The sequence below is a fragment of the Gymnoscopelus microlampas genome (assembly GCF_963454915.1).
Source record: "Gymnoscopelus microlampas genome assembly, chromosome: 17".
NCBI classification, from domain to species: domain Eukaryota; kingdom Metazoa; phylum Chordata; class Actinopteri; order Myctophiformes; family Myctophidae; genus Gymnoscopelus; species Gymnoscopelus microlampas.
In genome coordinates, this window is record NC_139954.1 from 44,422,232 (window position 1) to 44,443,809 (window position 21,578).

Below are 21,578 nucleotides of genomic sequence, written 5' to 3' on the forward strand. Positions count from 1 at the left end.
GTGTGTGTGTGTGTGTGTGTGTGTGTGTGTGTGTGTGTGTGTGTGTGTGTGTGTGTGTGTGTGTGTGTGTGTGTGTGTGTGTGCGCGCGTGTGTGCGTGCGCACGCACACACGGACAGTGTGTGTGTCATGGTGGCAGTGAAAGGTTGGCAGGTGTAGCAACAGTCAAACCAAGCAGAGCATTAGTGAAGGTGTACAGAGGATGCTCTTTGAAACAATGAGCTTATGGTCATTACTTAGGTTTACTCACTTTAATGAGGAATTACCAAGTTACTTAATACATCAATGCAAGTTGCTTGCTGTACAGTGGTTCCCCCAGGGGGTCTGCAAATAATTTTGGGGGGTCCCCAGATGATTATCTTAATATGCAGCAATTACAATTTAAGGACTTTTAAGGCCCTTTACAAATATTGGTGTTTTGTTTTTGGGTTAGGTGTTTTGTCTTTGGGGGTCGCGGCCTGAAAAGTTTGGGAACCCTTGCTTTACAGTAGTTTACAGAGACAACTTTCCATCTGTCTTCCACTTCTCTGTTCTCTGGTTCTCTGTTCTTACTGACGTACTGTTAAAGGGATATTTCACTTTAAAAAATAAATTGGCTCATTTTATCATCTACTCAGGCTTTTGTGACTCCCCAAGACAGTTTTTAAGTTTCTTGATTCAGTATTTAGATATTTGATATTCATTTTATCAGACACCCCCTTCCTATACAAACCCATTGTAACTTCAAACTCAATTTTTAAACATATTAGATTCATCAAAAACACCTGTCCTTGGTTCTGGTGACTCATCTTGCCCTCCTAATACGTGAGGGGTCGGTGTTTCTTTGATTACTTTTTTCATTTATTTTATGAAAAACAAAACAAAAATCCCCCAAAAATATTTAAAATAAATGAAAAGGGTAATAGAAAACAAAACGGTCTCTTCACGTATTAGAGGGACAATATCAGTCACTAGAACCAAGGACGGGTGTTTCCGAAGAATCTAACATGGTTAAAATGGAGTTTGAAGTTACACTGGGTTTGTATAGGAAGGGGGCGTGTCTGACAAAATTAATATCAAATATCTAAATACTGAATCAAGCAACTTAAAAACTGTCCGTAGTGCTCACAAAAGCCTGAGTAGACAATAAAATGACCCAATTTTTTTTTAAGTGAAATATCCCTTTAATGTCTGGAGAACTAGACGATCTCTTAGTTAACTTCCTTGACAGTGGACTTGGCTGATCTGTTTGATCATTTCTTATTTTACATGAATCTGTCATTACAGACTTGTTGGCTGTGACCTCCAGAAGAAACACATTGAAGTTGTGGCTTCAGCTCTCAGTTCTAATCCATCCCATCTAAGACACCTGGACTTAAGTTCTAACCGCAAGCTGAACCTGGATCCGCTGTGTGATGCACTGAAGAATCCTCATTGTAGACTGGAAACTCTACGGTCATATTAATTTACAAAACTTAATTCATCATTTATTTATCATGTGATTATACTATGAATATTGTGGTGATGCTTTATTTGTAGACTGTGAATCAGGTTGATATAGTGACACACTTTGACTAGAATATAAGGTATAGTGACTACAATACGTGTTACAATTACAATTGAGATACATTCACCCTTTCTTCCTTTCTTTCTTTCTTTCTTTTTATGCTGAACAGTCAAGTTGAACCCAAGCGCAGACTCAAACACAGAGGCAGGAATAAGATAAAAATCGAAGTATTTAATGCCTGCCAAGCAGAGCGAACACAAAAAAGGTAGAAGTAGGTACAAATATAACAAAGGAACAGGCAAAAACTAAGGCTGAAGTTTATCTGGCCGGGCAGGTGAAGCGAGGCGAGGTCCAGGGATTTCGAAAAAAAGTACTCACATATTTTACTTAAGTAAAAAGTATCAATATAGAAATACTCTGTTACAAGTAAAAGTGCGGAATAACATTTATTGACATCAAAATGTACTTAAAGTACCAAAAGTAGGAAGTACTCATTATGCAGAATGTCCCATTTGAAGTTTTCAAATGCATAAAAATAATTTGAAAATAGCAGATCTACAAGCTTACAATGCGTCGCATCGTGTCACATGTGTGCACACACACGGACAGTGTGTGTGTCATGGTGGCAGTGAAAGGTTGGCAGGTGTAGCAACAGTCAAACCAAGCAGAGCATTAGTGAAGGTGTACAGAGGATGCTCTTTGAAACAATGAGCTTATGGTCATTACTTAGGTTTACTCACTTTAATGAGGAATTACCATGTTACTTAATACATCAATACAAGTTGCTTGCTGTACAGTGGTTCCCCCAGGGGGGTCTGCAAATAATTTTGGGGGGTCCCCAGATGATTATCTTAATATGCAGCAATTACAATTTAAGGACTTTTAAGGCCCTTTACAAATATTGGTGTTTTGTCTTTGGGGGTCGCGGCCTGAAAAGTTTGGGAACCCTTGCTGTAGTTTACAGAGACAACTTTCCATCTGTCTTCCACTTCTCTGTTCTCTGGTTCTCTGTTCTTACTGACGTACTGTTAAAGGGATATTTCACTTTAAAAAATAAATTGGCTCATTTTATCATCTACTCAGGCTTTTGTGACTCCCCAAGACAGTTTTTAAGTTTCTTGATTCAGTATTTAGATATTTGATATTCATTTTATCAGACACCCCCTTCCTATACAAACCCATTGTAACTTCAAACTCAATTTTTTAACATATTAGATTCATCAAAAACACCTGTCCTTGGTTCTGGTGACTCATCTTGCCCTCCTAATATGTGAGGGGCGGTGTTTCTTTGATTACTTTTTTCATTTATTTTATGAAAAAGAAAAACAAAATATATATATTTAAAATAAATGAAAAGGGTAATAGAAAAGAACACAGTCTCTTCACGTATTAGAGGGACAATATCAGTCACTAGAACCAAGAACGGGTGTTTCCGAAGAATCTAACATGGCTAAAATGGAGTTTGAAGTTACACTGGGTTTGTATAGGAAGGGGGCGTGTCTGACAAAATTAATATCAAATATCTAAATACTGAATCAAGCAACTTAAAAACTGTCCGTAGTGCTCACAAAAGCCTGAGTAGACGATAAAATGACCCAATCTTTTTTTAAAGTGAAATATTCCTTTAATGTCTGGAGAACTACATAGAAGATCTCTTAGTTAACTTCCTTGACAGTGAACTTGGCTGATCTGTTTGATCATTTCTTATTTTACATTAATCTGTCATTACAGACTTGTTGGCTGTGACCTCCAGAAGAAACACATTGAAGTTGTGGCTTCAGCTCTCAGTTCTAATCCATCCCATCTAAGACACCTGGACTTAAGTTCTAACCGCAAGCTGAACCTGGATCCGCTGTGTGATGCACTGAAGAATCCTCATTGTAGACTGGAAACTCTACGGTCATATTCATTTACAAAACTTAATTCATCATTTATTTATCATGTGATTACTACAGTATGAATATTGTGGTGATGCTTTATTTGTAGAGTGTGAATAAGGTTGATATCATAGTGACACACTTTGACTAGAATAATGATAAGGTACAGTGACTACAGTACGTGTTACAATTACAATTGAGATACACTTTCTTTCTTTCTTTCTTTCTTTCTTTCTTTCTTTCTTTCTTTCTTTCTTTCTTTCTTTCTTTTTATGCTGAACAGTCAAGTTGAACCCAAGCGCAGACTCAAACACAGAGGCAGGAATAAGACAAAAATCGAAGTATTTAATGCCTGCCAAGCAGAGCAAACACAAAAAAGGTAGAAGTAGGTAGAAATATAACAACGGAACAGGCAAAAACTATGGCTGAAGTTTATCTGGCCGGGCAGGTGAAGCGAGGCGAGGTCCAGGGATCCAGCAACAACAGAGCTGGCAAATAGAGGTGTCACAGACAAGCTAAGCTGAGACAGGAACGTGGTGTGCGCTCTGCTCTGTGTTGCAGACAGACAGAGAATTTATTTTACCGTTTGTGGGGGGGTATATGGGAGTTTGTGGGTGTTTTTCGGGCTGGAGGTTTGTGGGGGTGGGTTTTGAAATGTTTCAAAAATAGCTGATAATAAAAACAAAAATCGCACCCTGTGTGAAGGAAGCGGTGCCTTTGATGAGTGGCCTCCTGGTGGCGCTATAATAGGGCGGGGCGGGGCTTCAGCAATTAATGCTCGTCCCTATTGGTGGTGTAAGTCCACAAACCAAATTCGGACTGGGTGGCATGCTGCTAACTGGAGTTGTGGCTGTTTAAAGCCCAGCCAATAGGAAGACAGAGGGGGCGGGGCTTACTACATTTCAGTTCGTCCCTATTGGTGGTCTGAGTCCACGTACCAAATTTGTACTCAGTAGCATGCTGTGAACTGGAGTTATGGCTGTTTAAAGCCCAGCCAATGGGAAGACAGAGGGGGCGGGGCTTATGTAATTACAGTTGGTCCCTATTGGTGGTATTAGTTGGACTTGGTGGCATATGCTGCAAACTGGAGTTATAGCTGTTTAAAGCCAGTGGCCTCCTGGTGGCGCTATAATAGGGCGGGGCGGGGCTTCAGCAATCAATGCTCGTCCCTATTGGTGGTCTAAGTCCACATACCAAATTTGGACTTGCTGGCATGCTGCGAACTGGAGTTATAGCTGTGTAAAGCGCTGTTTAAAGCCAGTGGCCTCCTGGTGGCGCTATAATAGGGCGGGGCGGGGCTTCAGCAATCAATGCTCGTCCCAATTGGTGGTGTAAGTCCACATACCAAATTTGGAGTTGCTGGCATGCGAACTGGAGTTATAGCTGTGTAAAGCGCTGTTTAAAGCCAGTGGCCTCCTGGTGGCGCTATAATAGGGCGGGGCGGGGCTTCAGCAATCAATGCTCGTCCCAATTGGTGGTGTAAGTCCACATACCAAATTTGGACTTGCTGGCATGCTGCCAACTGGAGTTATAGCTGTTTAAAGCCCGTGCTCAAACGGACATCCGAGCCAGTGGCCTCCTGGTGGCGCTATAATAGGGCGGGGCGGGGCTTCAGCAATCAATGCTCGTCCCAATTGGTGGTGTAAGTCCACATACCAAATTTGGACTTGCTGGCATGCTGCCAACTGGAGTTATAGCTGTTTAAAGCCCGTGCTCAAACGGACATCCGGGCTCAAACGGACATAACGGACAAACGGACATACGGACGGACATAGTCAAGCGTAGAGCGGCTGGCACCGCTAAAAAGATAAAAACGGGCAGCAATGATATGTGTTGTGAGCTTGTAGATCGGCTATTGTAGAAAATAGAGTGGTTAAACTGTTCCTCGTTTTGCTGATGACCCACTGGAACTTCCTCAGGAACCCCATAGGTCCTCAGACCGCACTTTGAGAACCACTGCTCTAAAGATATGCTAAAAAATATTATGTAATTTCATTCCCATATTAAACAATTGTAAAATTTAAGAAAATGGAAGAAAATACTTATGTTGTGCTTCTGTGCAAACATATCAACACTCAAATGTGCCTAAGAGTGTTCTTGAGTGTGTTCTTACCTGTGTTGTTCGTGAAAACCAAGTAAGTGGGTCATAAGAAGAAATCTCTTCTTAAGAATGGTTGGTGAATGAGGCCCATGTATGTAAATGATCAGATTAACTATAACAATGACACATCTTTTGCCAGAGTATAAAACATTGTAAATAGTAAAGTTTTCAAATAATTTAGTTAAATGTACAATATTTGCCTCTGAGATGTAGTGGAGTGGAAGTATAAAGTATTAAAAAAGTGGACGTACTTAAGTAAAGTAAAATTACCTAAAAAGTTACTTTAAGTACAGAACTCGAGTAAATGTAATTAGTTACTTTATACCACTGGTCTGTATTGTGTTTTTCTCTAGCAGATGTCCGATCTACTTCACTTCGTCTTAAATTGTCCATCAATTGTCCTTTGTCCTGTTAGGTCTTATGTATACAATACTGTATACAAACTTTGTCCTCTCTGTTTGCTTGATCATCTGTTGTCAACCTGTTGCTGTCTGATACCTGCATGTTGGAAGATTAAGTAAAGATTATTCTGTTTGTTACACCTGCTCTTTCCACCTGTTTTTACTCTAAAACCCAGACAGTCCATTCCAGTCCAAAAACAGGTGGAAAGAGCAGGTGTAACAAACAGAATAAACTTTACTTAATCTTCCAACATGCAGGTATCAGACAGCAACAGGTTGACAACAGATGATCAAGCAAACAGAGAGGACAGGTTTGTATACAGTATTGTATACATAAGACCTAACAGGACAAAGGACAATTGATGGACAATTTAAGACGAAGTGAAGTAGATCGGACATCTGCTAGAGACAAACACAATACAGACCAGTGGTATAAAGTAACTAATTACATTTACTCGAGTTCTGTACTTAAAGTAACTTTTTAGGTAATTTTACTTTACTTAAGTACGTCCACTTTTTTAATACTTTATACTTCCACTCCACTACATCTCAGAGGCAAATATTGTACATTTAACTAAATTATTTGAAAACTTTACTATTTACAATGTTTTATACTCTGGCAAAAGATGTGTCATTGTTATAGTTAATCTGATCATTTACATACATGGGCCTCATTCACCAACCATTCTTAAGAAGAGATTTCTTCTTATGACCCACTTACTTGGTTTTCACGAACAACACAGGTAAGAACACACTCAAGAACACTCTTAGGCACATTCCTACACAAGTGGATGCAGGAACACAATGCAAGGGTTAATATGTGGCTGTAAGCAGGTTTTATGTACATTAGACATTCAAACGTCTGGTGTTTTATTTTTCATTTAGACTGATGAACTGCCAGTTGTCAGAGAGAAGCTGTGAAGTTTTGGCCTCTGCTCTCCGCTCTAATCCTTCTCATTTGAGAGAATTACACTTGACCCCCAAAGTCCTGCTGGATTCTGGACTGATGAACTTCTCTGGATTGGAAACTCTCAAGTGAGTAGACTTGGACTGTGTTCATGTTGGTTAGTGCAGTGATTCCCTTGTTTCATGCTCCAATGACTGGTAGGCCAGCAGGGGGGGAATCCAATGGATTCCAATGAATTGGAACACAGGTTATTCTTTCCATTTCCTGAAAAGTCAACGTTTTGTGCTAAATCCAGCATACCATACATATGTACTGCTGTGCAATGTCTGTGCCAAATAAGCACATAAAGTTTAAACTTAATCCTTTTCAGCTCAAAATATATGGTTAGGAAAGTAAGTCATAATTTCAATTATGTTTAGTAAATATTTACATTACAATTTAATAATGGTAGTACTTTTAGTACTTTTAATTGAACCGTACAATTGTCTCTAAAGAATATTCTTCTTCCTACAGTGTGAAACATGGAGGAGATCTCTGGACAAATCCTCAACTCCTTAAAAGATGTGAGTATCTGTCTGTCTGTCTGTCTGTCTGTCTGTCTGTCTGTCTGTCTGTGTGTGTCAGTAGCTCAAAATGTTACTTGAGTGAAAGTACAAAAGTATTGGCATCAAAATATACCTAAAGTACAAAAAGTATAAGTACTAACATGTTTGAAATGTATGTTTATGATATAATAATTAATATCTGCAAAGTAACTAGTAACTAAAGTTTTCAAATAATTGTAGTGGAGTAAAAGTACAATATTTGCCTCTGAGATGTAGTGGAGTAGAATAGAAGTAAAAGTAAAGAGAATTGGAAATTGAAAAAAATACCTCAATATTTTACTTAAGTACGTTAGCCTACTTGAGTAAATATACTTAGTTACTTTACACCACTGGATAGGACTCTATATGAACAAACTTGTTATATCAATAAAATGCATCGCATCATTTGAAAATAGCAGATGTACAAGCTCACAATGCATCTCATCGCGTAGCATTGTGACCTTGAAGATCTGCTAAAAAAAAAGATTAACCCTTCCCTAAAAAATAACAATGACATTTACCTCAGTAAAATTATGCCTATTAACCCTAACCTTATTCCTAACCTTAACCTCAGTAAAAAGTACCATTTTATTTGAGAAAATAATTTCAAAATCTATGTCTCAGTGGCATTCGATCCCACGATACAAGGAGCACATGGATTAAGAGTCTAGCTATCATCATACTTGCCACAGGGACTGATTCAAGTGGGAAGTTGTGAGATAACTGTGATAACTAAAATACATTCATTCAAGTGGTCTGACTGACTATAGGAGACAGATGACAAAAAGAGAATACTGTGGCTATATCTAACTATATAAATGGCGACCGACTTCCGCACCCTCGGTGCGGACACCCCACAGCTCTGTTATCGAATAAACAACGCACCGCCAGACCACATGTCGCCAACTGACTCGCCACGGCGGCCGCACTGAATTTACGCGTCGCGTAGGGGACATCTCATTGCTCACTACACCTTTTCCACCGCGCAACATAATTAATTCTACTCACCAAATGTCGGACAAAACGGAAGGGGAGGCAGCTTCGTACCGTTTACCGTGCGCACGACCTAATCACCACAACAGCAGGCAGCCGGTGCGGGGCTTTTTTCCTTTTTTCCAAAATGTTTTTTGGTCACCATTTTCTCCAGGAACCATTTCTGGTGTAACACCACCGCCAGCATGCGCTGGGTTGCCAGGTTTGCACAGCCAGCGCCAGAAAGAAGCAACCACCTACATCAAACAAACAACACCCATCCCAAGGGCCCCGCCCTCTTCTACGGGGGTCCCCACGCGCCCCTACACTTACAGGGGGTCCGGCCACCAGCGGGCTGACCGCGGACCCCCTGCATAACTATTACATTCTCTCCCTACATGCCTCACTTACACCTCGCTGAAACTCGCGCCCGCCGCGCTTACAACACGCTCACCTGGCAACACCAACACCACTCCCTCCACCCCCTCTTCCTCACCACCACGCCACTGCATACAGTCGGCACAACGTCCCTTCTCCACACACACACAGCACACACACTCACACACACACATGCTTCTACGCCGCCAACGCTCACCAACACGTCGCCAACGCGCAACAACAGTTCTGCATTGCTGCGTCTCTTCTCCACCACCACGCTCCATTCAGGTCACTACAATGTCTACACACGCTGCCTCTACTTCTTCCTGTACTTACAGCCACACTATCCGCTCCCCTGTGCACGTCGCCACGCTGTCTACTCTTTACCTCCCTCTCTGCCTCATAGCAAGTTAGCAACAGCCTCCACAGCACACACTGCTACCTCCCCCCCCGCCTGTTGCACGCCTAACACTCGCCTCCATCCCCAATATACACGCGGCCACGCTGGGCCCCGTGCGCGGCTGGGGTTGAGGGGGGCGTAGCCCCCCGAAACTCTAGTAATTAATATAACCGGTTTGGCGATAGCGCTTCACCCCTGGCCAGAGCTCTGATCAAAGAAAGCCCTCAGACGCAACAAATGTGCTCTACAAATAAAATTGCTTTGCTTTCATGGACAATGTCTGTATAGCCTACATTATTTAAATCATTCCGATCCGGGATTCCAAAATCATTTCATAACTAAATCTAAAGTTATGCCTATTTCCTTTTGGTTTGATTAGGGACTATAGAATGAGTTGTTTATCCTGCTTGAATTATATCTTATATTTTCCATCTTATGTAATTACTCAATGTATTATTATGAATTATTGAATTCTGGTATTATTATGAATGATCTTTGATTGATTGAGGGAAGCCGGGCGGGGAGGGGGGTGATATTGGTCATTGCACATACTCCTACGGGCTGGGGTGGCACCTGTCAGCGGGGAGTGTTGGGCGGGAGGAGTAGGACGAAGGCTCTACGTCCTCCCGGTGGGGGCTCCTCACTGACAGGTGAGTCAGTAGGATACAACAGCAGTGACAACACAGAAATGTGTGTGGGGAGGAATTCATTGGCATAACTACTACATTTTTTTTTTTAAATTGGCTACTCTAAATTTTAATAAAACAAAGGAAAAATGCCCATAACTCGGTGACTGGATGTGAAGGTTGCGTAGCGGCCTGAACATCTAGTACTGAACATCTAGACCTACAGTACAAGCTCACAAAGTGTTGCATCATGATGCATTGTGAGCTTTTAGATCGGCTACATTCCAAAAATAGCTGCAAGCTCACAAATTGCATGAATTTGTTTGGTCAAATAAAGGTTGATGATGATGACGATGGTGATATTGTTGATGATTGGATGATGGATCCCTTGCGTGTGTGCGTGTGAGCGAATTATATTTATAATGTTTACTGACTTATGTTCTCATCAGATTTCCATCCTCTCACACTGGACACCAACACAGCACACAGAAACCTCTGTCTGTCTGAGAACAACAGAAAGGTGACACGGGTGAGCCAGGCTCAGTCGTATCCTCCTCATCCTGACAGGTTTGATGACAGGCCATTTGTTATGTGTACAGAGGGTCTGACTGGATGCTCTTACTGGGAGGTAGAATGGAGCGGAACAGTTAACATAGCAGTGATTTACAGAGAATTCAACAGGAAAGGAAGTTATTTTGGATATAATGACAAGTCCTGGACTCTGGAATGTTACCATGATGCTAACAAATACACTGTCGGACACAATAGTTGGCCCATTGACCTCCCTGTCCGCCCCTCTGGCTCCCACAGAGTAGCAGTGTATTTGGACTGCCCTGCTGGGGCTCTGTCCTTCTACAGAGTGTCCTCTGACACACTGACACACCTGTACACCTTCCAGAACACATTCACTCAACCCCTCTACCCAGCATTTTATACTAAGTCTGCTTCCTCAGTGTCTCTGTGTCAGGAGTGTCTCTGTGTCTCAGTGTCTCTGTGTCCCTCTCTGGAGCTCCAAGATGAAACTGATCTAAATTCATGCTTCAGTGGTTTAAGGATAGAAGAATCCATCTCTCTGCCTCGTTCTCACAGCTTACCCTCACTGAGCCAAATTCCATGTTTAGAGAACATGACAAGTTTCAGAGTAAAGCGGTCCCACAGTGTAAATGATGTTACACTACTGGACAAAACACAGAAAATTACACCTGATATCATTGTTGTAGAAAACAAGGAAAGCTACAGCTTCCACTGCACCCAAGCAGGACTGTTCCAATGCAACGTGACCGACCTGGTGTTTAAGATGGAGACAGAGGGAGATGTGACTTACAGGACAGTCCCCTGGGACAGAGGGCTTCTATACCAGCTTGGCACGAAGAGGCCTGCAGGACCACTGTTTGACATCAAAGGTTCTCAGGGGTCTGTGTGTCAGTTACAATTTCCACATTGTGAAATCCTCTCCATGGGTGGAGGCAAATCCTTGTCTGTTGTCCATGTGAAGGATGATGATAGCTTTGAGCTGATCAAACCCCATGTGATCACAGAAACTCATGTTATCATAGATGTAACTGCATTATCTTTATTTGGTATCATCTTGTACGTACAAGAGATGTTGTACGGACCCAGTCCTGTCCAGGCACGGGTGTTACTGTTTTATACACCACCAATCGATGATGATGATCCAAGTTCAATCCTGTATGTGTTGCTGCTGCCTGGGAACGTTAGATGGCATGAAGTGGTGAACAAAAGAATGAGCATACAAGAGGAGATTTACATTGAAATGCCTCAATGTGAACTAATCCCAAAGCAAGATTACACCCTCTCCACTTCCACTCCACTTCCACAAGAGGATTCCATCATAATTCTACCAAATAAGGCCAAATTTAAAGTTGATGATTCATCCTACTGCAGTTACAATGCAACATTTGTCATTAATTTAGAGGAAAGGTTTAGCCATGTTAGGCTGCTTCTAAGCAACAGTGAAACCTCCATCCCTTTATGGGAAGGTCATGTGAAACTCTCAGCTGCTGCTTTAAGAAAACAACAAGTTCAGCACACTCTGAGTCTTCCAGCAGTAGACAGACTGTTTAATGTGCGGAGCAGCTTCATCGACAGAATCTCAGATCCCGTCCTCAACAATCTCCTGGACAAACTTTTCCAGACGAAGGTTATGATAAAAGAAGAGTATGATCAGGCCTACGCAGAGCCAGTGAAACATAACAAGGCTCGGTTTGTCATCGATGCAGTGAGGAGCAAAGGAACTGCTGCAAGTTCAAGCATGATAATGTTTCTCTGTGAAACCGACCCATTCTTCTCGAAACATCTTGGGTTGATGTAGAACTGTACTGATGTACTTAAAATACCTTCAGTACCCAGGAAACTTACTGCTTCTCTTCTTATCCTTCTGAAGATGAAGACAAGTTGGTCACATTGAAGATGGATCACTATATGTATACCTCCGTCCCCCTTTTTATGTCATCCAGAGCAACTTAAAGAAAATGACAATGGCAATGATAGGTGCAATGCCTTGCTCAAGGACACTTCAACAGAGTGATTGGTTGTTTCAGGATTTAACACATGATGTTTTGACTATGACCTCAGGACACAAACAATTCCTTTTCAAGTGCGTTTTTTTGCACATAAGTAAGTTGTTGCACAATCTCTGTGAAAGATCATTGGATACACTGTTGGTTGTGATCCTGTAATGTGTCTGTTGAATCATACGATGGAAGGAACTTGGTCTAAACATAACAAAGCAGATCATATTAACAGGATATTTGACTAAAAGACTGACCACGACAAACTGGAAGGATGCAGATCAGCTGAATGATGAACTAAGGTTGCAAACATTCCTAGAGACTTGATCGATTGATTGATTACTTTATTGGTCAGAAATATAAACAGCACAGTCAGCACAAGACTTTTAGGCTAAAAGGATAACACAAAACAAGTCCTGTTTCCATTGTGGTCCTATTCTCTATATCTGTGGAGGGAGCTGCCTCTAACCTCTCTACTCTATGATGAGGAACAACAGTTCTGGAGATTCATTTTGGACACACGGTGCGTAAAATGCCACGTTCCTCTAGAATATTCAGCTGCACACCAGACGTAATTTACAGATAAGCCAGACAGCCTAAGTCTTCACAATTCCCTGACCCTTCCCTGAAAGTTCCCCTGAAAAGTCACAGTCCCCCCCCCCCCCCCTATTCCAGCCAATGGCAGGCCTTTTGATATTCTCAAACGTTGTAAATGGCCCATGATTTCTTTCTATTTGTGACGGTAGTGGTTGACCTGATATCTGTTCTGTGCTGCAGTATGTATCTCTGGTGGGTTCTACAGATCCACAGTTTACTGATCTATTCATAACCTTATTTTTATTTTTGTTTTATTTGATTGGATTTTGCTTTCTGGTATTTTTCTAAATTTTTTATTTTTTTTTTACTTATTTGGTCCTTTTTGTTTGCCTGTACTGTTTTAGGTGGTTTGTGTACCAAAGAGAAAACAAAATAAAGTCTACAAGTAAAACATTCAATGCTTTTTTTAAATGTTTAACTTAATATCATAACTTTATTCATGTGTTTTTTTTATTAAAACAGAGCAGGGTCCGGGTACTAACGTACAATTAGTGTTTCTCTTCACTGCAGGCTTCTGGAGTTTTTAAATGACTATAGAGCACCGAAGTCTGACGTAATTTACACATCCTAGGTTTGTCTACCTGGTTCGCGGTTTTCCACCCCCATTCTGAATCCCCATAGACGTATTTAATATTAAGTCAAATAAGAACTGTGTTCCAAAAATAAACAAATGACCCCGGCGGTTTGACTCTTATGGATATGAAGCATCAACTGACGGTGAGAAAACTGTAATGTTACTGCGGCCAAATTAGTTACATTTTTGCCAGAAACAGATTGTATCAAATATAAGTGACTGACTATCATAAACGATACAGAACCTCCTCCCTGACAATATTGCCGAGACAGTTTGTTTATTTTTGGACCACAATTCTTATATGAGACGATTCTATGATGACCCAATGTTATTCTCCATAGAGAAATTACTTTACGAACCTGGGAATGAACGAGTGACGTCAGGACTTCTGTACTCTATGGGTTTATATAAGGGGGCGTGTCTGATAACATTTATATCAAATATCCAAATATTGAATCAAGCAACTTAAAAAATGTCAGGGATGCACATAAAATCCTGAGAAGATGTTAAAACAGTTTTGTAGTGTAAATAAACCAATCTATCATTAAATGTGGCATCATTGACTTAATGTATATGTATTTTGTATTTTTGATAAGAAGATGGTTTTGTTACGAATTGCAATATTACTGTAGAGCTATTGTTGGGGGGGGGGGGGGTCATTTTATTGGTTGTCTGTTGTACAGTGTTTTATATTTTGTTTGGGTTTGAGGGTAGTTAGGCCTTAGTTTTATTTTATTTTAGTCTTGGGGGATGGGTTTTATGATCTTATTTTATGGTATCTGGTATTCATATTGTATTTAATCATCTGTGCCTTATGTATCTCTGGGGGGGGGTCAACCTGCTGAATATAAACATTTAAAAGGGGATCAAAGGGCCTCCAGACACCATACCGGCTGCCACACAGGTTGAAGAGAGCATCGTTGCATGATGCCTGGCTTACAACGCACAATGGATGCCTTCCCACCATCTTAAAGGACAACTTTGGTTTTTTACAACCAATGTTTATGTTTTAGATTGTAATTAAAGTAAATAAAAGATGAGTGTTAAAATTTTTAAATTTACTGCTTTCTATAGTTTTAGCAATTTTCACGATCTTTTTTACAGTGTTTTCACAATGGGCGGGGGCATTCTGTCCGGTGGCTAAATATGTATTTTTTTAACACATTAACCCGGCGTTTTCGTTATTATTATTTACAGGAGCTCTTCTAGCCCCCAATAACTCACATCTGGCCATCTCAGACAGCCGGACCTTTTTTATTGTGTAAAAAAAGGCATATTTAGCCACCGGACAGAATGCCCCCGCCCACTGTAAAAAATATCGCAAAAAATGCTAAAACTATAGAAAGCAGTAAATGAAAAAAAAATTACACTCATCATTTATTTACTTTAATTACAAGCTAAAATATAAACCTTGGTTGTAAAAAAACAAAGTTGTCCTTTAAGCTGGTGGCTTGCCTTTCCTGGAAATTCTTTGCATTGATTATTTTGACTCAATGGAGGCTCTATGAGTCTCCTGCCGGTCATCAAATTATTGGCTCAGGAATGCGGCAGAAACTTAAAAAATCTCCATGAATTCAAGGCTTCATGGGCTGTGTAGTTGATAGAAAATATATATTTTTTTGGGTGATCTATTCCTTTAAGGACCCCCAAAATTATACGTATTTTGCCGCACACCCCTAACTGAAAATGTTTTGTGCCAGGGACCCCCAGAAGAGAAGATTTATGGTAAAACAATTCAAAATGATTCAAGATTTTTCTAAAATGTTCAAAAATAGCAGATGTACAAGCTCGCAGCGCAGTAAGAAGTGACTCGGTGTGAGCTTGTAGATCTGCTATTTTCAAATTGCCTAAATGTATATAGGGCTGAAGTGGTTAATGTATGTTTTGTAATAATAATCAAATTCTACAAAGTAACTAGTAACTAAAGTTTTCAAATAATTGTAGTGGAGTAAAAGTATAATATTTGCCTCTGAGATGTAATGGAGTAGAAGTAAAAGTACTGAAGATTGGAAATACTCCAGTAAAGTAAAAAATACCTCAAAATTGTTCTTAAGTACAGTACTTGAGTAAATGTACTTTACACCACTGTCCAACAATGTGCTACAAGTGTTCTAATCACACATTTATTTAAGGGTCAGAACCTGGAATGTATGTCAGTTTGTTTTGCTGATTCCATTTATTTTTCTCAAGACAACAGTACTAAAATGTTAGCTAAAGATTGACCAACTGGGCTATAAAAGAAGACAGAGGTGTATTTTATTTGCTCACGAAAAGGGGAAAGCCTGTATAAAATAGGGGGGGGGGGGAGTCTACATTTCGATACAGTTATTAAAAAGAAAATGTACATTTCAATAATACTTTTAAAAGCATTATACTCTTTAATATTTGAGCAAGTGCTCATTTGAACTCAAGTACAAATTTGACAGAGCAACTTTCACTTGTAGCTGAGTAATGTTTGACCTGGAGTATTTATTCTTTGAATCAAGTACTGTGTGGCTGAGTACTTTGTTCACCACTGCTCATACAGGTGGTTAACTTTCATTCCCATTTTATACAAACCAGCTTCAAGGAACTTGACTCCTTCTGCTGGTGAGAAGTTGAGGTTCATTTCTTACATTTCTCCTTTACACATTTCCATAAAGACCGGTAAGGGAACGCGTCAGTGTCATTTTAAGATGTCTTTGGCTATTCAAAAATAGCAGATCTACAAGCTCATAGCGCGGTGCCGCGCTATGAGCTTGTAGATCTGCTATTTTTGAAAAATTGGGAAAATGTGTGCAAATCTTTGAATAGACATATATTTTTAAGCGAACATTTGTAACTCAAATCTTTGCTTCTGGGGGATCCCTCGAACAACATATTTTGAGATGGGGGTTCGCGGCCAAATACATATAATTTTGGTCCTTGACATGATAAAGTTTGAGAACCACTCATATAGAAACTGTAGACATTTGTAGAATCCCCAGAAGCAACATTTTTTGTTAAAAAATATATATCAACATTTGCACACATTTTCATGATTTTTTTAAGAAATAGCAGATATACAAGCTCATAACGCGGCACTCGGTGCCGCGTTATGAGCTTGTATATCTGCTATTTTTTAATAGCCCAAAGGGGAAAAAAGTGACACAGATGCGTTCCCGGTCTTAAAGGGTTAGTTAAGATTTTTTGAGTATTTTCTGTAGGAAATACTTACATCATTAATGTAGTGGTTGCAAAGGTATTAATTGATTGCCCGAGTCCCGTGGTCAGAGTTATGGTCCGTTTCTGATAAATATGAATGTAGTTCCGGTAGATTAGTAGATTTGGTGGGGGCCGCTCATTAAAAATAAATAAATTTAAAAAACTAGCGTCATTTGTATTGTTGACCTATTTCTACCATATAGAGCAGGTTTCGTTCAATTTCGACCCCTCTGTCACATGGTACTATTTTTTGTGTCATATATTTTGTGCGTGAGTAGGCTGCCGCGGCGCAGTGATTCTGGACACAAACATTAGTACAGGACAGCCCCTCTTTGCAGGTACGACGTTCAGGTCCGCCGTATCGGCTCGTTCCGACCCACTTTCACCCCTGAGTACCTGCCAGGCGAGTACAGGTGATGGCCCCGTGAAGACAAAGCCAAACATTTACATTTATATGTGCGAGGGTCGATTCACTGGATGTGTGTCCGCGACGGACGATGAGCAATGGCTAAAGTATCACTTATAGTCGGACGTAAGGATACGTAACGAGCGCCGGCGCTCGTTACGTATGTCGTTGTCGTTTTTGTCTCCCCCTCCGTCACCTGCGGCCACAGTCTTTCCTTCCGTGCAGTCGACATTCACCGTCAGGCCAACGTGTACGTTCAGCTACGTTGCCTATAGTACCAGTGGCGCCCGTTGGCAGTATAAGGAAAAAAAGTTTTCCTCGGGCCCTCTTTCTCCAAAAAAAAGACCCACGTTGGTGGAAGTACTTGAGTAAATGTACTTAATTACTTAGCCATTCCCTAAAGTTAAACACACACATACAAATAATCTAGCACAGTGCAGTAGGGGTCGAAACTCACGTTTTGTAGACAACCATTGTTTTTGTCTAGTTTGTGGACTAGTTTGTGTCTTTTATTGCGTTGTTTTGGCTAGATGCTACAATGGTAGCTTCATGTTGTTAGCTGCGCTGTTGCCAGCTGCGCTGTTGCCAGGTTTTGTGAGAGAAATAAGCAACCAGGTCTACGAAAACAAGCCCAAAAGAATCGACTAGGATATAGCAGATATACAATATATGTTTGAGAATCACTGGTTTAAATAATAATTGGTAATTGTTAGAAACAAGCCCAAATAAAACCGCAACCACCAATAAAAAATTGCTTGTTTGTTTACAAGCAACTTTACAGAAAAATAAGCCGAAAGTCACTTATAATAAGCAGACATGGCAACGTTATGGTACGGTACATACTCTCGCAACTGCCATCTAGTGGATGAATAGGTGTATTACGCCTGTACACTTTCAAATAAATAAAATAACCCCTAAATAACGTGAGCGACTATGCATGTGTCCGTAAAGAACGGACGGAATCCCTCACCCCCTGACGCACGTTTCAGACCCATCTAGGGACTTTGAACGGGCCTTTAAGGCAGCAGCAGCCCATGACGCATCTATTGTTCTGGGGGGAGGGGGTTGATTTCTTTCTTTTTCATTCGGCACACCTAGCATATCCTCACGGCACAAAAAAGGTCCGATTGCCAGGGTTGACAAACACTGCACTAGAGCAGAGGAGAGCCCAGCGGGGCATTCACGCTCCTACACAAAAATAGTCTTCTTTTTTTTCTATGTGTTATGACAACATCAGTGTAATGCAATAATTGCATTGTAAAAATAAAATAAAACAATTGAAGCTTTTCACATCCTTTTTTAAAGATTTGTATCTAGCCTATACACATTGGGCCTCATTCAGCAACGGTACTTAAGAGGAAATTTCTTCTTGAACCCACTTAAGAAGTTTTTAAGAAGATTTTGGTATACTCCAATGTTTTCTTAGCTGTGATCTGTTCTTAGGTAAGAACAGAATCTACGCACACTTTCTTAAGAGGATTTTTTTTCTTAGACCCATTTAAGAGGTTTTCAAGAAGATTTTGGTATACTCCAATGTTTTCTTAGCTGTGATCTGTTCTCAAGTAAGAACAGAATCTACACACACTGATGAGCACTCTTAGACTGGCCTTTGAGTTCTTAAGTGTGACATATTTGTGCAAAAATAATTAATTCTCAAAGTTTCTTCAATTCTACAGTTGGATAATATGAAATTCATTTGTATTGTATGTATATATATATATATATATATATATATATATATATATATATATATATATATATATATATATATATATATATATATGTGTGTATATATATATATATATACACACACACACACACACACACACACACACACACACACACACACACACACACACACACACACACACACACACACACACACACACACACACACACACACACACACACACACACACACAGAGAGAGAGAGAGAGAGAGAGAGAGAGAGAGAGAGAGAGAGAGAGAGAGAGAGAGAGAGAGAGCTTTTATCTAACCCTAACCCTCTCTCATTCTTGCACACAAACGGCCAGCTAGCTTCACTATCTATGGGCGAAATGTCCGCGAAAATGGGCGAAATGTCTGGGCAAAATGTCCGATTTTTTGGGCGAAATGTCCGACTTTTTGGGCGAACTGCGGAATGGGCGAAATGACTGGTATTCGTGTGTGTGTGTGTGTGTGTGTGTGTGTGTGGGTTGGCTCGGCTCGGCTCTTCCGCATTCTGCCTTATATGGGGATTTAAGGGCGTTTCCTCTACTGATTGTGATAGACGAGCACGCGCTTACCATTTTACATTCATCAACATAAGAACAGCAGGTGCGAACAATTTGGCAGTTTAAGAACACGTCATGAATGAGACTTGACTTCTCTTAGGAATTCACTTAGGAAGAAATGTAAGAGGAAATTTTAGGAACTTATTGCTGCATGAGGCCCATTGTAATTAAATGTAAAATCAGAATTCCACTGTACTTAATTTGATTTGTTGCCTTGTACATACATTGCCTGGTATGAGTTGGTAATAATGTTATCATGTAAGTGGTAATAATGGTGTCGTGTAAGTGACATCACTTGTTCACACTTGTTCACATAACTTGTTCACATTCGACACATTGTGATCAATGTGATGAATCGCGGCACGTTTCAGCGTGTAGATCGGCTACTTTCACAATCTGTCCTAATGTTAGTACTAATTAACAGCTACTCACTCACTCACTCACTCACTGCCATACCGGGCGGGGAGGAGGGGCCGCTTCAGCTATGAGCAAATCCAGGTCATGATTATTTTAGGTTTAATGGTGCCTAATTGTAGTTTTGTTTTTAATCTTACATTGAAATAAAATAGTTCATCATTTAGTTATTATAATGAGTGGCGTGGCTCATTTTGGTGCCCCCTCTGCACCGAAGTGCCCCCTCTCTGCACCGTGGTGCCCCCTCTCTGCACCATGGTGCCCCCTCTCTGCACCATGGTGCCCCCTCTGCACCGTGGTGCCCCACGCACTGTGCGTAGGTTCTGATCATCCTCCTCAGTTAGAAAACATGCTGTGCTCTTTGAAGAGGATCATCAGCAGAAAAACGTGTGTGTGTGTGTGTGTGTGTGTGTGTGTGTGTGTGTGTGTGTGTGTGTGTGTGTGTGTGTGTGTGTGTGTGTGTGTGTGTGTGTGTGTGTGTGTGTGTGTGTGTGTGTGTGTGTGTGTGTATGAAGAGGAGAGCATTCCACAGTGTTGCCATGTCTGCTTATTATTAGTGAATTTGGGCTTGTTTTCCTGTACATTTGCTTGTAAATATTGGTAGTTTTAGTTGTAGGTCATGTTTTTTGGGTCTTGTTTCTAAAGGGTAGTTCTCTAGTTCTGCATCTCGGTTACGAAAAGACCCTCCCCCGCCTGTCTCTGATTGGCCAGAGCTCGTTGCCTTGTCAACAACTTGGAACTGCCTTTCACATGAGCGGACCGCGTTAAATCACTCCCAAAATCCTGCAATGCCAGATCTCTCCGTGGCCTGCACTGTTAAGCATCGAACTTCCATTCCCAGCACCACAGTATCGACTCCCACTCCCGCTGTTTATTCATCTTATATAAAATGCGTCGCAAATTATTCTATTAGGATTAAGGCGGGCCAATCGAGTCGCTGTGCCGAACGTTGTGAAGGCCGCCAGAGCCGACTCAGCGCCGAGGTACGTACCGATTGACAGAAAAGCCCTGCACACATTTTTCTGTTGTTTTAACAACAATTAGAGGCCTCTGTACAAGGCTTTTATTCATTAAACATACAAACTTTCAGCTTTGTGGTGCAGGTAGGGGTTCAGTGTCTTGCTCAGAGACACTTGGGCACATAGACCAGGGCTGGGAGGAAGGTGCACCGATGACCTATTGACCTTCTGCTTACCAGAAGGCCTCTGTACCACTAAACTATACCAGTAAGACTCCCTAATCGGGAGATAAGCGACCGTAGGTCACATGTATATGTGAGCTGCAGTGGCAGGGGGTCCTCCACTGGGGGCGCCACCACTTTTGCATCCGTTCTGGAGCACCAGGAGTGGGTGGTCCCCGGGAATGCCCCGTGAGCAGCCCCGTTGGGGTGGTCATTTGGTAATTTGTCCACATGTGGTCATTTTCTACACTTGGGGGTCCCCGAGGCCGCTGGGGGTCCCTGGAGCTCCGGGGGTCCTTGGAGGGTGTAGTTTGGCAGGTAAGGAGTGTGTGTGCAAAATCTGGCATGGATCGGGGCAACGGGTGCGGAGATATGAGCAGGGCAAAAGTGTGACGGACGTGTGTGACGGAGTGACGGAGTGACGGACGGACAGGACGGACACCTGGAGCAGGTTTCTATAGTAAGTGCGACCTACGGTCGCAATAATAATATAAAAATATAATAATAATAATACAGTGTGTTCATTGTTATAACCTCACTCACAGTGTATTTTCACACTTTTGTTTTTCATTTTTTGTTCTGTGAAAACAGCATTTTACAACCTCCACCTGACCACAAAGACCTATGTCTTAAACTAATTTGATTTTAAACTTTTAATATTTTGCCTAAAATAATTCCCTTACAATGCT

At 41.0% G+C, this 21,578-nt stretch overlaps 1 protein-coding gene across 12 annotated transcripts in view; it reads left to right on the forward strand.

Moving 5' to 3' along the window:
• LOC311065043 (uncharacterized protein) overlaps positions 1 to 13,250 on the forward strand; it is a 59,899-nt gene extending 46,649 nt beyond the window's left edge. For all 12 annotated transcript variants that reach the window (XM_084085218.1, XM_084085212.1, XM_084085223.1 and 9 more), the window contains 5 exons: positions 1,266 to 1,433; positions 3,217 to 3,384; positions 6,750 to 6,899; positions 7,285 to 7,334; positions 10,181 to 13,250. In XM_084085218.1, coding sequence (XP_083941344.1) covers positions 1,266 to 1,433; positions 3,217 to 3,384; positions 6,750 to 6,899; positions 7,285 to 7,334; positions 10,181 to 12,063 — 2,419 coding nt within the window. In that variant the 3' untranslated portion in view covers positions 12,064 to 13,250. The remainder of the gene's footprint in view (positions 1 to 1,265; positions 1,434 to 3,216; positions 3,385 to 6,749; positions 6,900 to 7,284; positions 7,335 to 10,180) is intronic.
• Positions 13,251 to 21,578: the final 8,328 nt, after the last annotated feature.